At 36.7% G+C, this 16777-nt stretch overlaps 2 protein-coding genes across 4 annotated transcripts; one reads left to right on the top strand and one right to left on the bottom strand.

Moving 5' to 3' along the window:
- Positions 1-1541: 1541 nt before the first annotated feature.
- On the bottom strand, positions 1542-16723 carry NUDT12 (nudix hydrolase 12). 3 transcript variants are annotated; one of them, XM_075739307.1, is made up of 8 exons: positions 16518-16723; positions 15711-15924; positions 12521-13116; positions 11482-11649; positions 9887-10000; positions 7236-7435; positions 5468-5942; positions 4015-4972 (listed from the first exon to the last, which is right to left on the bottom strand). In XM_075739307.1, the coding sequence occupies exons 2-7, from the start codon at positions 15914-15916 to the stop codon at positions 5832-5834; spliced, it is 1395 nt and encodes a 464-aa protein (XP_075595422.1). In that variant the 5' UTR covers positions 15917-15924; positions 16518-16723; the 3' UTR covers positions 4015-4972; positions 5468-5831. The 3 variants fall into 3 exon arrangements, with proteins under 3 accessions (XP_075595420.1, XP_075595421.1, XP_075595422.1); XM_075739305.1 differs by lacking the exons at positions 4015-4972; positions 5468-5942; positions 16518-16723 and adding an exon at positions 1542-1794 and having other exon boundaries at positions 15711-16217; XM_075739306.1 differs by lacking the exons at positions 4015-4972; positions 5468-5942; positions 16518-16723 and adding an exon at positions 1542-1791 and having other exon boundaries at positions 15711-16217.
- LOC104631836 (serine palmitoyltransferase small subunit A) lies at positions 5010-5363 on the top strand. Its single transcript, XM_010308570.2, has one exon. It carries the CDS (start codon positions 5011-5013, stop codon positions 5215-5217), a length of 207 nt encoding a protein of 68 aa, XP_010306872.1. The 5' UTR covers position 5010; the 3' UTR covers positions 5218-5363.
- Positions 16724-16777: the final 54 nt, after the last annotated feature.

The following is a 16777-nucleotide window of genomic DNA, read 5'->3' as shown; positions in this document are numbered from 1 at the left end:
AATTTTGTCTTCAACATAAGTTCTGGAAATATATTTAAAAAAAAAAAAATCCCATGAATTGTCATTTCTGTTTCCATTGTTGGACCTCTGCTACTCCTGTTTTACAGACCAAACGAAAAGATGCAAATTTGAATGTTAGCTGGATTAGCCCTTTTCTTGTCAGTGAGTTTGTCATTCTGATATTTGGTATGCTATCTTGCTTTTTAGTCACTTTTGTTTCTGTTTTGGCATGTAATTCATGCTTTGTCAGAATCAAACATGACAGCAGGTAAGTGAAATTCCGTTCAGATGTGATGTGGCAACAGGTCATGAGATTAGCAGGAATCTCACTATAACACATGAACATTAATGAAATATAATTTCTATAGTCAAAGACATTACTATCAATGAAGTACTACAATTCTTTGTCAAGCCTAATTATTCAACTTTTTTGAGCTTCAGAATTATTTGTCCATCTTAATAGAAATAATGTAAATCCAAAATCTTTGATTACACTTGAAACTCAGCTCAGCAAGAAAGACCTACACAACAGTTGCATACTGTAACAATTTTCTTTGGAAATGAGGTAGCTTTTTATTTTGAGAGTGTCTGTGACTACAAAATATAAATTGAGAAAAATCTTTAATTTGTCATAGAATGTAATAACGGCAAAAACCCCTCTCCACGCTTCCGGGATTTGATTTCCAGCATCTAAAATAGGGAAACTTAGACACCATATTTTCTGACTATGCAGTTTCCAGGGTCAGTTTCTCCAGAAGAGTGATTTATACTGCATAAATTAGGAGTAATTTGGGTTTAGAATGACAAAAAATGGGATGTTTAGTATTTCATACTTTTTTAGTTTTAGCAGGTATGTTGAGAAAATTTCTACATTTCTTTACACAACTGTGAGAACTCCAGCATTAGAATGCTTCTCTCCTTAAAGAGAAGAAGAAAGTACTTTACCAAAGGTAGTTTAACATGCAGGATGATGAAATGGTAGGAATAAAAACCCCTACTATCCAGGCTTATTTATGTGCTGCAAACTGAGTTTGTAAGCTTCTCTACTCAAAAATACGTAATATTCATTCTTGATTAATAATTCTGTAGTTTTGTTATAGCATTCCTCATAGTCTACATTAGTTGCAGAAGGATAATACAGATAGCAAATTGAAGTTCACTCAGGTAGGCTTTCACTTCTAAAGTTAGATTGCTTACGCACTTTAGGTCCCTATATGTTAAAATGACAAATACAGTCTTAGGAATCAAAAAATCCATCTTAGAAATCCCTATCATTTAGAAAAACATTGTTATTTACTCACAATGAAAAATCTATTTGAAAAATCGCTTCTATTTAGGAAATGATCTGAAATATACTGAACTATAATCAAAATTCTTTAAACTGTATTTACTACGTAAAATAACCTGCAGAAATCCTGTATTTTATAAAAGCTATGATAAGTTACAACAATTAGTATTTACAGAATACTACCTGACAGGGTGTAAGTTAAAAAAAAAAAAAAAAAGAAAAAAAGAAAAAAGAAAAGATGTTTATACTTACTATGAGCCAATATTCATTTTCATCAGATGCTTCTATTATGGACTCTCTGTGAATACTTTGCTTTTCTAAGCTCATGAAGGATGGGCTGGCTGTCTTGCTAAGGCTTAATAGGATAACAAGTTAAAATTTCTTTTCTTCCTTTGGACTTACCCACTTCCGTACTGCCTACCCCAGTCAGCGATGATACGCTGCATACATGTATCCTTCCAATCACTGAAGTAATAAAGGACTATTAGTTGTTCAACTCTTAACTGCTAAAACAGATAAGAAAAATAACTTACCAGGGCTTTACAAAATGTCAGGTTTGTCTGAAAAGTCTTAATCAATCAGATTAGCTAATTAAAATTAAAGATAAAAGAGGAAGCAATGTTGTTCACAGTCTTGCTCCACTTCTTTTTTCTATTTCTGCCTCCTAAGCTCAGAATCGGATTAGTATATTTAATTCCATGAAGCCGCATGATTAGTCTACCTTTAATCAGCCTGTTGACATTCACCTCTTTTTCCTTCACGTTGTAGAACTCAAGATAATAATTTACCAACCTGGCAATACTCCTATACAAAAGATAAAGTTCATACTATACTATCAACATTGGAATTTTATTTTTCATGTGTTTACACATATCCAATATGAAAAATGAGATAGAAGAAGTATGCTTATAGGGACCAATGCAAATTTTGTAAAAATCTCACAATCAATATTGCACTTACATGAGCTTAAATGAGATGTCATTACACCACATGAGTTTACAGCTTGGTTTAGTAGTATCCATTTTGTTTTGTGTTTAAACACCTCATCTATTTTTTGCACTTTATTAAATTGCTATTTCTATTATTTGTAAATTATAATTTCAAAACCAGATAAAATACAGAATATTTACAAATTATATACTGAATAGAACTTAATTCTCATTAGTGTACAGGCAAATTGGGAGAAAAGACTTCTCCATGATTTTCTGTCTTGTACATCTACATGTACTCTTGCTCTAGTGCCATTGTAGAAGCAAAGAAGACAATGAGAGATCATTATTACACAGCGTGAACAAAACCCCTCTATTTTTAATGGTTTAAGGAATAACATTTTCATAATGTACTGCATTAACTTTAGTGGCAAGAAAGAGCCTGCTTGCAAAGCTGCAGTCTTTTGGATAAGGCATACAACTCAAATCTTACAGAACTGTTGGCCTGACCACACTCTGGTCAGAATTACTGTACTCTCTGTTTAAGTGTTGCTAAATTTAATTTGGCACTTTTCTAAATTGCTCTAGTTGCTAAATAACTACAGCATTTGGCTTTTCAATTAGATACTTCATATGTAATCTGCAAACAATAACTATCCTTCAGAAAATTTCTATGGATAGATATTTTTAAACTAAAACTCAATCCTACAACCTACAAAGTCATCAAATTAAGCAAAAAAAGGAAAAATTTCACTATTAATAACAGGTTAAAGTTATCAAATTAGTTTTCTTAAACAAGGGGTGTTTGTCATCTTCTCTGTGAATGGTTTATCTCTTAGGGAGGGAAAAAGAGAAGCTTAAAAAAGGACTGTTGGTTCAGCTTTTGAAAATTTATATATAATAAAAATTGTTGCAACACCAGATGTTATCAGAACTGAAACATCATGAAAATGTTACTCTCAGAGATCATTAGTGTTGTTTTCTTTTTCTAACTATCCTTTTTCTGCTTGTGTCATGCAGTAAAATGAAATTTTTCAAATTATTTATTAGCATTGTAATTGCATATATATATATTGTTTATATAGATTTTCAATTAAAAAAGTCAGATTCTTAGTATCAGTATTGGTTATGGATACCTTTTTTCTGAGTTTCACAGTTACAAACCCATATCTATAGAAACCCAACATAACTCCCTACATGAAAAACATTAGAATGGGTCTTATACATGTATTTTTAGTTACCTCAATGTGATAAATTATTTATCTTTACGCTATCTGTATTTGCTCTTTGCTTTATCCTCTCTCCTCCATCTGCTCCTCATTCCTTCCCTGTTCACCTTTCTTAATGTGTAATCATCATACAAGTACTTAAAAATTCCTTCCATTGCTTATCTTCCACTATTATTCGCATACTGTCCAATGTTCTCCTTAACTTGTATGAACAACCTGCAATAAGGCTTCCTTCTGCCCCAAAATTTTTTTAAAAGAATAATTCCACTGACAACATGTAATCCTGCTGGTAGCTGTGGTCCATGACATCTTTTCATACTTCCCCTTCTCTGCAAAACCAATTTTTAAGGGAAGCAGTGTATTGCTTCCTTCTCATTTCCAGATAGCTCAACAGATAACATGATTTTCTTCATTTGTAGGTATAGCTGAAACAAGGGAGAGAATGAAGCAACGTAGTGGTTTGTCAGCTGTTCCAAGACCGTCAGAAATGCTTCTTGCTTTAAAGTTTGATATGCACTGTCTTTAAAAAAAAAATAAAAAAAATAAAAATCCTGTGGAGCACAGTATAACACTGGATGAAAAGAAAGAACTGTAAGGATTTATAAAACATTTTTACTCATTCCAGTTTGCAGAGAATATTGAAACAAATCTGACATCTTTCATTGATTTAAAAATATTTAAATTACTCTGAATAAACAAACTACCGTATGATAGAAAGTTAGTATTTATGACTATCACTGTATTTCCTTCTGGTCATTTGCATTTCTTTTTATATCACTGCAATGACTGCTACTGAATCATTACATAATGACATTAATAATAAAACCAGTATACTTTTAGAACCTTCCATTTTGAAAGAATACAAATAACACAATAAATTAAGGCACAAATCCGGACTGTAACATTAAATATACATAATTAAATATTTTAATTCATATATTGCTTTCCCAGTCTTACAGCTGGGGTTGATATATTTCTTTCAACTGTAAAATTCTTAATAGCAGTAACAATCTTAGTGTCTCCAATGTACGTATTTTGAGATACTATGTCTTGTTTAATTAATCTACTTTTCTCCTCCATCACTCTACAGTTCCATTTCTAATTATCACAGAATGAAATAACTCACTGTCTCGGGTCAATAAGTACATTATTATCTTATAAAAATCTCTAATATTTAGGCTTTTTGGGATGGTTCTCCAATACTTTTTTCATAAGCAGAGTATTGTGTTACAAGTTTAAATTCAGGCTGATGTACAATTGGGTAAGTGCAGGCCAAATCAGACTGGAGGAGTAAATATTCTACTTAGAGGGCTATTAACGTAAAAGATACAAAATACTATGTACTCACCATTTAAGTATGCTATTAGCTTAAAAACAACCATTGTTGATAAGGCTTTCAGCACTGAATGTTGATTTTTGTGCCAGGCAGAATTTAAAGAATGGAGGCAGGAAAAAATGAGGAAGAAATAATTAAGACAAAACAAGAGGATGTAAACACAGAATTTAAACAGCAGGCAAGGTCAGGCCTCTTTGTAACGTTGGCGGGGAGAGCGTGGACCGCGCCATGGTGTTGGGCTTGGCCTGGAAGCAGATGTCGTGGCTGTACTACCAGTATCTGCTGGTCACCGTGCTCTACACACTGGAGCCCTGGGAGCGCACCGTCTTCAATTCTATGCTAGTTTCCCTTGTTGGAATGGCACTGTACACAGGCTATGTGTTCATGCCTCAGCACATCATGGCAATATTGCACTACTTTGAAATTGTGCAGTGATGAAGAACATATTTTCAAGAAGTAATCAGGCTTTGAAATCTGGTCTACAAAGAATGAACCTCTTAGTTTTAACAAGACTTCTACCGATGTCGGAAAGACACAATTATGACTCTGAAGACTAGGGAATGAGATATGTAGAGCAGGGATGTGAGATGTCCCTTATGTTGTGTCATTCCTTTGTGGAGGGCATCCCTGCCCGCAACAGGGGGGCTGGAACTAGATGATCTTTGAGGTCCCTTCCAACCCTAACCATTCTATGATTCTATGACTCCTTCCAGTGGGGGACATGAAAGACCAAATCAAACATTAAGAGCATAATAGCTAAAGGCACAATAATTTGATTCTAAAACGAAAAAGCAGCCTGTGCCCAACAATGTACCAATTTTACCTATTGCTTGCTTGCTTGCTTGCTTGGGGTGATCACTGCATTGCTGTTGAGTTCTAACTCAGATCTGAAAACAGCTACACAGGTTTGCATAGTTTAGCTCAGGAAACAAAGGAAAGGCTCAAAGATTCATGTGGTTGCACATTTACTAGATAATTATTTGTAATTTATTCCTAATTTAGCATTTACTAGAGAACATAATTTAACTTAAAGAAATCAATTATTTGAATTAAAGATTAGCATTCATTCCAATCCAATGTTTTATCAACTGGTGTGCAATAGCTTGACTTGGTGGTACAAAAAAAGAACGCTGATTTCCTTTGATGAGAACTTCGATGACCTGTAATAAAGACAGATTTTGTTTCTTTAGAAGACAATATTATAAACTATATGGAATGTAACATTGTATTAATGCAGGAATTACCTTATTATGATTATCAGTCTATTATTACTATAGCTATTAAAAAGCTACTACCAGATTCTCCAAGACAGATGGAGAGAAAAACCCACACCGTATTCTGTGTGAATTCTGACATTTTTGAGCTCAAATGTGCCCCAAAGGATACTTTCTATTAAAACTGTGGAGACTGACTGTTGATATTAGTAAAGGTTTTTGTGAAGCCTCCTTATGGTAAGGACCACCAGATGGTGCTCTACACTGTTCCATAAAATATTCTTTTTTTTTTCCCACATGTAGTGCAGAAGGAAATGTGTTTTGTTGTTTTTCTGAAGCAGTTGCTAACAACATGGAAGTACGCTTTTAGTTTAGTATATTTCTGAAGTACATTTATTTCCAAGTCTAGACCAATCTGCATGTGACTAGCTGTATTCAGAACTGGTACTCATTTAAAATAATGCTGTCATTTTTGTCAGGAATACACTGAGATAGTAGGTGACTAACTTTGCCTTCCAATTGACTTCCACAGTTGACATGCAACTGCTAGGCAGAAGTACAGTGTTATTAAAAGTTTAGCTCATAAGTAGCCTGTGGAAAAACCTGTGAAGTTTATGTTGTGTCAGCAATCTTTCCTTTTTCCACTCATGAACTTATATCTCTTTCTATGAGTGTCTTTTTCCCCTCTTTTATTTGACTGTATTTTAAATACTCAGGAAAGCTTAGTGCAGAATTTCCTATTAATGCATAGTAACTGCATTTAATACCAGAGTATTAAAATCATACTGCATGGAAAAAGTTCAAACTAATCAATTCCCAGAGTTTTTACCTAAACCTTCCCCCCCCGCCCCCCAGCAAATCTTGTAGCATGCTTGTTTGGAGAAACTCAGATGATGAATGCTATTAAATACTACTTCTGCCAAAACGAAAAGCGCAGGCTTACTAGGAAAGTGGGTTAAAATAACAATAACTTGGATATCTCCCATAAGGAAAAGATGAAGAGCTAACTAGCAAAAACGTCATAAAATGGACCAGTGACTCAGAAATTATCGTGAATATCTGCTTTTCTCTGCTTGTGTGTCATCTACAATTACAATATAAAGCAATTGTAGCAGTATGATAAAACTAAGAGTATATGTACTCATTCAACTTGCTGGAAAAAGCAAGTATGTATTGTATGCCAATACCAATACAGTCACAGACTAATCAATACAAGACGGAAATTAAATTGAACTTTACCTGTTCTCTAGTAAACCAGCGGGCATCCTCTATTTCATTCTTGTCAACTCTAATTTCTGTAGACACCGCAACAGCTAAGCAGCCAATCATCAGGGAGGAGGGCATTGGCCATGGTTGACAAGAGACATACTGAACATGGCCAACTTTCACTCCAGCCTCCTCTTCTACTTCTCTTCGAACAGCATCTTCTATTGTTTCGCCTGATCAAAAAGGGCAAAGAACAAGCAGCAGATGAAAATACTGCAAGCAATGATTACATCCTGTGTTTTGAACTGACTCAAAAGATTTGAAACTGCCCTAGTGTCCTGGTTGCAGCTGACAGGATTGATTTTCTTCATAGTAGCTAGTGTGGGGATATGTTTTGGATTTGTGCTGGAGACAGCATTGATAATATAGAGATGTTTTTGTTCTATGGACCTGTTGTTGAGCAGTGCTTACACGGGGCCAAGGCCTTTTCTGCTTCTTGCACTGCCCTGCCAGCAGGATGGCTGGGGGTGCACAAGAAGCTGGGAGGAGACACAGACAGGACAGGTGACCCAAACTGACCAAAGGGATATTCCACACCATATGACATCATGCTAAGTTTATAAGGAGCCTGGGGGAAGGTGGCAGTGTTCAGAGTGACGGCGTTTGTCTTCCCAAGTAACCGTTACGTGTGACAGAGCCCTGCTTTCCTGGAGATGGCTGAACACCTGCCAGCCCACGGGAAGTGGTGAATGAATTCCATGCTTTGCTTGTGTACGCAGCTTTTGCTTTACCTATTAAACGGTCTTTATCTCAACCCAGGAGTTTTCTCACTTTAACTTTTCCAGTTCTCTCCTCCATCCCGATGAGGGGGAGTGAGCAAGTGGCTGTGTGGTGGTCAGCTGCCAGCTGGGGTAAAACCAATGACGTGGTTTAGCCCCAGCCGGTAGCTAAGTGCCACGCGCTGCTCGCTCACCCCTCCCCCAGCGGGATGGGGAGGAGAACGGAAAAACAACGGCAAAGCCTCGAGGGTTGGGATAAGGGCAGTTTACTGGGACAGCAAGGGAGAGGGAAACAATCAACAACAGTAGTGATAACAGATAGTAACAATGGGTGATAACAGAGGACGATTTACCGATCCCACCACTGACCAGATGCTCAGCCTGTCCCGGAGCCACGCCGAGCCTGCCCCTGCCCGACTAGACTAGCCCCCTTTTATGGTGAGCATCACATGGTATGGAATGGCTTGGCTCACCTGTCCTGGCTCCTTGTGAAATTAACTCTATCCTTGCCAGAACCAGGACAACCACGACACCCAGACAATTATCTATAGAGATCTAGGTCACAGATCCAGGCACAGACCTTAAGTACAAGATACTGACATCTAGTAAGGTAAAACTAGCCACTGAAGCAAAATGGAACTTTATTTTCAAAGTATGATGATTTCTCCAATGTAATTTTTATTTCCTGAATTGATAATTTATTATAAACACAAACTATTATTACCACACCTAAAATGTCAAAAATTGGGTAGGAAATAGATTGTTCCTTTAATTACTTCTGAAATGCTGTTTGTTTATAAATAGCATTAATTTTTAGATTTTAAGTATGATTGTAACAGCATGTAATACAACTTGAAAAATCAGTATTTAAAATGACAACAGTAAAAAAAAGAGACTTAAGACGACTTGCACACATTTCTGCATTGTATTATTCACTTTGCCTGACTCATTCATTGTATTCACATACAGACAATTCTCCAAACTTACACTGCAATGGAAAGCTTTACTTCCATATTCATGGAAAATTGCTAGATGTATACATGGAATGTTGATGGTCATAGGCTTACATATGCCTACATGTACTGTGTTGTAACCATGGATTACAGGTTCATTAAATCAGACAGAGAGAGAACAGCTACGTTCAGCCGATTAGAAGCTAATAAGATGATCAGCCACATTTAAATTTCAGTTTATATACTTGAATTGAGTATCAGAAAGTAGTAAGGCTGGCAGGAGAAACAAAGAAGTGAAGAAATAAACTTCTTGAGTTTTTTCAAATGACACCTGAATAAACTTATTCATGCTGTCACCATATTTCACCTACACACAGTTACCGAATATATACGCTATAATTTCACTGGTGATTAAGATGTATTCCAAATATGAGAATGTTTTGCAAATTGTTCTGCAGCTACTAAGTAATTCCAGCTACTACTGCTGAACACAGCCAGCAAAATATCTCTTTCAAAATGATACAATTTCTGCTTATCTTCCATATAATCAATCAGGTCCTAAACACATAAGCATATGCTTAACTTTATGTTAACTTTAAGTTATACTTTAACTCCTATTTGTCCTATGCTAAAATCCCTTGCTAAGTATCACCAAAGAAAGGACCTTGTAAGTGTTTTCAAAATGTTTTTTCACTTAAATATGTGATTTAAGAGTGCATGATAAGAAAACTAAATTTAAATTTTATTTACTCAAGTTGTTTTTTTTCTTTTTTTTTTTTAATAAATCAACTGCTGGAAAGTACAGAATAGGCATTTTTATTATAACAACTTATCTAACAGGAAGTAAAAACATTTATTTCCCATAACACCAAACATATTTCTATATTACTTTCAAGGTACAATACTGATATGTGAGAAAATCCATTTGGTAAGGGAAAATGGAACTACTCACCAGGTTCTACAAATCCAGCAAGACAGGTAAACATTCCTGAGGGAAACCTCTTCTGCCTACCTAAAAGGCAGCGGTTGCCATCTGGATGGATGACTTGCATTATCACAACAGGATCTGTAAGGGACATGAAAGGAGTATATTTGAACATTTAAGGGACTTAAAAGCAGTAATAAATTTCAGCCTATTTGACATCAATGCATGTCAATATAAATAAGATACCTTTAAGTGATTGAAATCAGTATTGTATAGATGCCTACAGCAAGTTGTTATTTAATTTCACTTTGCTTTTTTTTCCTGTGCAAGGTATCTGTTTATTTTGTTTTGCAACATACATGCTTAGTAGATGCAGTTTACTAGCCAAGCCTTGAAAAGCAGAACATAAGTTACCTGCAACCAAAGCACACAATCTATTGAGAGTATCGGTAATACTAACCTAGCTATGCATTCAGCAGATAGCAATAATTTCTGCAGCAAAAGAATTTACTATCACCTCCTCTACACACACAGGTTTGAAGAACGTACCTTTGACCGCAATACCAAAGGAGAGCCAGATGCTCTAGTTACAATGTAAATACTGACTGAACTTTCCACCTTTGACTTTGTTGACTATTTGCTATCAATCTCTCATCTGATGTTGCACTTTTATCTACTTTCTCACTTCTAGTCATTTTATGTATCTTTTTCTTTCTTGCTTAGTATTTTCTCCTATTTGTATAATTCTTTCTGTCATGCCTTTCTGCACACTGTTTCATCTACGATTTTTTTTCCCTTTTTTATCTAGCTCTTAAGTATCTCAATGTTTTGTGGTTTTGTCTATCTACCTCTGCCTTTAAATATTTTTTCTCTTGCTGTTGTTTTTGATGGGTTTTTTGGTCCAATACACCAGTATTTTCTCTGTATGAAAACGCTTGATTCAGCAACCACTATAAACAATAATTTCAAAAATTGTTGTCCTGCCTAAAGATTTCTGCCTCATGGCATAGTGTAGCATATGCAGAGTTGCTCTCCGTAAACCTTCTTCAGAGAAAGGCATCAGTAGAAAATGCTGGTTCATCAGTCTTTCCTATATAATCCGAAGTTTGTTGTGCTAGAGACTGTGAAGAAATGGCCACTAGTATTTTTGGAAACTTCACTATAGTCCGTAAGACAGAAGAATATGGCAGGATTGCTTTGATTATTACAAAGATATATTTAGAGCATGTAAAGGAACATGAAAGTCAGAAATAAAACATAAAACACCCAGAACTACAACTGCAGAAAAGAGGACAGGGTAGGGGAAGGAAAGGTGATCAGAGTAAAATGTGACACTTTATATTGTTGATATCTCATTTATGTTGTTGGAACTTATAATTGATATTACTCCATTCCAATAAAGATTGGTATTGTCACAGCAATTCTTTGTCACAGACTACTGCAAGAAAGAGAAACCTGAACTACTTAAACAGAACTGAGACACACATACTCTGGGGAGACACAAGAATGTAAGACCTCAGACAGAAGCAAGCAATTGAAATAACTAAAAAGAAATTGATTTACATGTATATAATAAAACAAACAAGCTGCTTTTGACCAAGTTTATCCTACAATATTCTCACCAACTCTTGGATATGATGTGTTGTGAACACCTTGGAGACTGGGACAATCTTCTTTTAAGCAAGTTTTCTTGTAACCCCCTTCTTCAATCTTGGTTGCGCTCCCACATGTTGGGCAGAATTGGTAGCGGTTGTGCCATGCAAGAACAGATCTAGCCTGGGCTACTACTCCTGTAAAGGAATACATTGAAAATACACAAAATTAAATACTAATTCATGCAAGCTTTTAACAGTATAGAAAAAGCAAGTAGTAAAGTTTAAAACAAAAATCAAAGTAAGACTATGGCTTGAATTGCAATCTACTACAAAAGAAGTTGAACAATATGAGTTATTCAGATCTTTTTCTTTGTAGCACAGCACATGCAATAGAACACAGTACTATGCAGCTACAGAAACAAATTAATTCAGATCAATATACCCTGTTTCTCAGAGATGTTACTCTGTCTGGGCAAAGTGCCAGAATTATTTATCACACCTTTTTCAGATGGCCATTTTATGGCTACTACAAGTATTGACATAATAATGCACTGTTCCATTTAAGCTTCAGCTGCAAGTCAAGCTTGTCCTTTATCCTTCTATAAAAGCAAAATTGTTACAACAGCAGTTGTTAACATGTCCATAATGACATTCAGTCACTTTGAGATCCTGACTTTCCAACACTTGCTCACAGTGTTTCCTTCTGAGTATCCAACACACTCTAACTCATTTCATTTCTTGCAATGAAAATTCAGTAATCACAGTTTTTTCCCTTCATATTAGAACATTAGTGCACATGGTACCATTTATAAAACCATGATGAACAACAGATTTTACAGTCTAATACTTGCCATTGTAGATGTCAGCACTTTGCAACCACACGTGTTCTTACATACAAAATTCTTCACAAAACCACTGACAGACTTTTAAAATTAAAATGTTTCTAAAGTCTCTAAAAATACCTGATTCCTTTGCAGTGGTTTGTCCTTGCATTATATCTCAGTGAATCCCAAAGCATATCTTTCTGATTTCACATTTGTTAACTATTGCATTTTACACATCTTACCAGCCTCTTTTTCAGGTAGCTGCAGTAGTGCTGGCATTGGTGGGTGAAGAAAGTAACAGTCCTCATGCTTCTGTTTAAATTTCTCAGCAGAAGCAGAATCTACACTAAGAGCAAACCAAGCAACTAACCCATCCTCTTCATCGTCTTGCACAACTCTTCCATTGCAAGCAGCCAGCGGGTTCATGTGAAACTGAAGTTCAACTCCAAGAAAAATCAAGGTGCCTTCTTCAGTTTTGTTCATGCACTGCTCCACATCCTTGTGGTACAGCCTGCAAAGCTTTACTTCTGGCTGCTGGGAGCTCTCTATTCCCCCACCCAAAGTAACGAAAGGACTGAGATTTGAGAAGAGGATGTATACTGTAGTTGGGTGGCTTTGTTTTTTGCTTAGCCACTTGGAATCTGTTCTTTTATCACTCCTTCTGTCCAGAAGTGTCAAGCCAAAATAATTTTCATATTCTTTCACTTCATTTGACAGAAAATTAGGCCTCTGCCCACCCTTCACATTAGCCAACAAATTAGCTATATGCTTGTACCCCCAAAATTTAGCAATGTCCAGAGCCGTCTGCCTTGATTTATTAACGATGGACCTGTCGCACCTAGAGAAAGAGAACAGAACAGTGGTTACCAGGGTAAATATGTTTAGGAAGAGTCCTGATACAGGATATACATCTGATACTATTAAGGTGCAAGAACTTTTGGACACTCCATTTATACTGGGGCACTCTTAGGCTAAACACTTAGCATTATGATAATAAAAAGTAATCATACTTCATATTCTTTTGCTAAGGCCAGATCCCACATTTTTGTTGATCCACTCCAGATATCACTTACCAAAGTTCCTGCAACAGCGATAAATTAATTACAATCCTACACAATGCATCATTAAAAAAAAAAAAAAAAAAAGGCTCAAGATCATTTACAAATAGAACTTTGATAGCCAGGCTACAGGTCTCTTCTGAATAACCAGTAATATAAAAAAAAGCAGTTTAACTAGCATTACTTTTTAGAAGCTGCTGAAAGCAGCATCAAAACATTTACAAGAAAATATTTACCATTAAATAAGAATCAAGAATACAGCCTCTGCTTAGTGAGAGAAATAGCACCCTTACAACTGTGGTGCTGATCCCTGTGAGGATCTCTTTGTTACCAAAATGCCTGCAAAATCACACAGATGAGGAAACATTACCTCATGATATATATTTAAATATTAACAAAAAAAAATTTAAAAAGCTGAAATAGATAGGGGTTGATTAGGAGGTCAAAACTAATGCACTTTTATTTTTTGTCAATTTTAACTCGGATAACTAAAACAGAAATTTCACTGTAAACTACAAATTATACAGTAGATGTGGGGCAAGACTCATCAGTTTTTAAAACTAGAAGATGCTAGTGCACAGCATCTTCTTTTAAAACAGAAGATGCTGTGCATGCTGATGAAGGCTTTTTTGATTTGAGATTTTATATTAACCTGAATAGTTTTTGAGGGAGTTTCAGTATGTTTTAGAAGAGCATTCAAAACTTAATTTACAAATTTTGGTGCAAAAGAAACTACTGTTGCCCATTTATTTTTAAAGATTAAGTATTGTTTATGCAAAATCTAATTTCTTACTTAATTTCTTCTCTCTCAGCCACTGAATTCCACCTTCTATCTGCTCAGATACCTGCAGACTGTGATCAGGCTGCTATTCAGTGTCCACAACAGTGGCCTGAACTCTAGATCACCAAGATCTTTTATTCCAGTCTACAAACATTTCCTGTAGCTTTTCTCAAAGATGTATGAATATAAAAAAAATTGACTAGCTTTCCAGGATTAACCTCTGGAACATTACATAATAGTACCTTCATAGACATTCATATTTATGTATCCAGCAACTGTATTTGTCCAAATGATTATTATGATTAATAATAATGAGATGAAATGAGACCAATGAAACCACAGTATAACCTTAGGAAATATATTCAGTTGCCTAAGAGAAGGGCCCTGAAAAGGACACTTACAAGTGGATATTCACTCTTTGTTTACAGTAAGTATAACTTAAAAACTTGTTATCCTGTTTACCAAACTGGTAAATTCCCCAAAATCTCAAACAAATCCTCAATACACAGATGATTTCAATCCACAGAATCTGTCACTCAGATACTCCTCTACCTGCTGGAATGTACTGATTACAGTACAAAACAGTGGTTCATCTGACGCTTCATCCTGAGATCCAGCAGAGGACATAGCATTTGGGTAGGACTGAAAAAAAGAAAAAAAAAAAAAGGGGGGGGGTGGGATGATCACTGGAGCCTTCAGATGACTCGTGACTACAGAATGTGCTAAACTTGCTTGTTTCTGTAATTAGGGGTGCAGAAAGGAACAGACTGGGCTTGATTAACATAGAGCTCAGTTGAACCCTGTTGAACCGCAACACCTGACTCTCACCCTTCATTTTGAAATGCTTTCCATTTGAAATATTTGGATCCTGACTTTATTCAGGCTTCAGAAGAATCTTCTCTGGGGCCTCAAGAACTTTGAAGCATTCTTTGCTTTTCTTAGTGTCTTGAAAATCTAGAAGCACAACAGTGGACTTGAAGATAGGCAACAAATATGATAGCAAGTTTTTGACAAGCAATAAACATGCTTGGTGTCATACTGAATGAAGAAAATAACATGACAGCTCCTCGAGGAAGGAGTAAGTGAATTGTCAAAAAATTAAGAAAGAAATTAAATTCATCAGTCAGTAACTTTGGTAAAGCTGTGTGTGTCATGTCCCACTTAACAGCCAGTACCTCAGCAAACATTCTGCACTGTAATGTACATGCACGTGGATTACAAATAAATTTAGGAGAAAAAGTTGAAGCGGAACAATCAAATATACCAAATTTACACTAAGTAAAGTCATTGGAATGGGATACAAACTTTGTTCTATTCTGTTGGTCTCTGGGAGGAGTGACAATATATCCTTGAAGATCAAGGCCATAATTTTAGAGATGCTCATAACTTTTAAAGAGTTTCTAGCAAATATGGAAAGCATGACGCAATAGCAGAATCCAGTTATAAACAGACACAGAGTATATTTTCCTGAGTTTTAACTCTGACAATTCTTCCACTATCTGTTATGTAAATTTACTTTTCTGAGATCAAGATGAAATGGGCAGAAGGGGATTCAGGTTAGAGCTCTTCAATTGGATCTACCAAACAGCTTACCCTTCTTCAAGAAGAATCTGCACAACCTCAAGGTGTCCATTTCTGGCACCATACATCAGAGCTGTCCAGCCATTATCTGAAGGTGCATTGAGAAGTGATGGAGAATGACTCAGCAGTGCTTTCAGTTTGGCTCCATCTCCAGCAGCAGCAAAATTATGCAGTTGAGAGATCATGTCGTGATGGAAATTCTTTTCAAAGTTTGTCATTTTGTCAACTAAGTTAAAAAAAGAAAAGAAAAATGCCTGAAAACATTTCCACCATTAGGAAAAGGATTTAAGTAAAAGAATTAAGTTCAATGCTATACAGATAAGCAACATTATCACCAAAAGTATGGACACAACATTAAAATTCTTGTATTTAGTATGACATTGTTATTGCCAACAAAATCTTAGTCCCACACATCCCCAGTGAAATCTTATTCTAGTAATCAAGACTAGTTTTAAAGAAGCTTAAGATTTTGCTACAAAAATGAAGGTTATTTGAACATGAAAAACGCGTTTTGGTTTCCCATCAAACACACAAAACAGAACAGTACAAAACTCTACTCCAAGAAATGAGTCTCAGATGCTTGGGAAACAACAAAAAACAATCTTCAGAGGGCAAGTCCCTTCACTGGCAGAGGGACCCCGCCAAGCACTGATTGCTTTAGTAACTTCCGCTACGCCTCCGGCGGCCGCCTACCCCTGCGCCCCGCAGCGGCGCCGCTGGGACCGCTGCGGGCACCCGCGCAAAGCGACGAAAGCTCCTATTCCGTAGCGATGTGCCGCCCGCTCCACGACCACTTCTCCAGGACACACACAAACGCACAGCATTTTCTCCACCGGACCCAAAACGGGGCCGACCTTGTACCGGCTCTCCGGCCGCCACACTGCCTGGTCCCGTCCCCCCCCTTGAACTCTCTGCGCCCGTTACGACAGCGCCGGTCAGCAGCCGCATCCCGCAAGGCGCGGCAGAGGGGCGGGCGGAGCGTCCTGCACGTGCGGGGGCAGCGGTCACCCCGGCGCCTTTGGGCACGGGCAGGACCGCGCATGGGCCGGAAGCCTGGCCGGTGGCGCTGCTCCCGGCAC

Source organism: Balearica regulorum, chromosome Z (assembly GCF_011004875.1).
Source record: "Balearica regulorum gibbericeps isolate bBalReg1 chromosome Z, bBalReg1.pri, whole genome shotgun sequence".
Taxonomy (NCBI): Eukaryota; Metazoa; Chordata; class Aves; order Gruiformes; family Gruidae; genus Balearica; species Balearica regulorum.
This window is presented reverse-complemented; position numbering and strand designations above follow the sequence as displayed.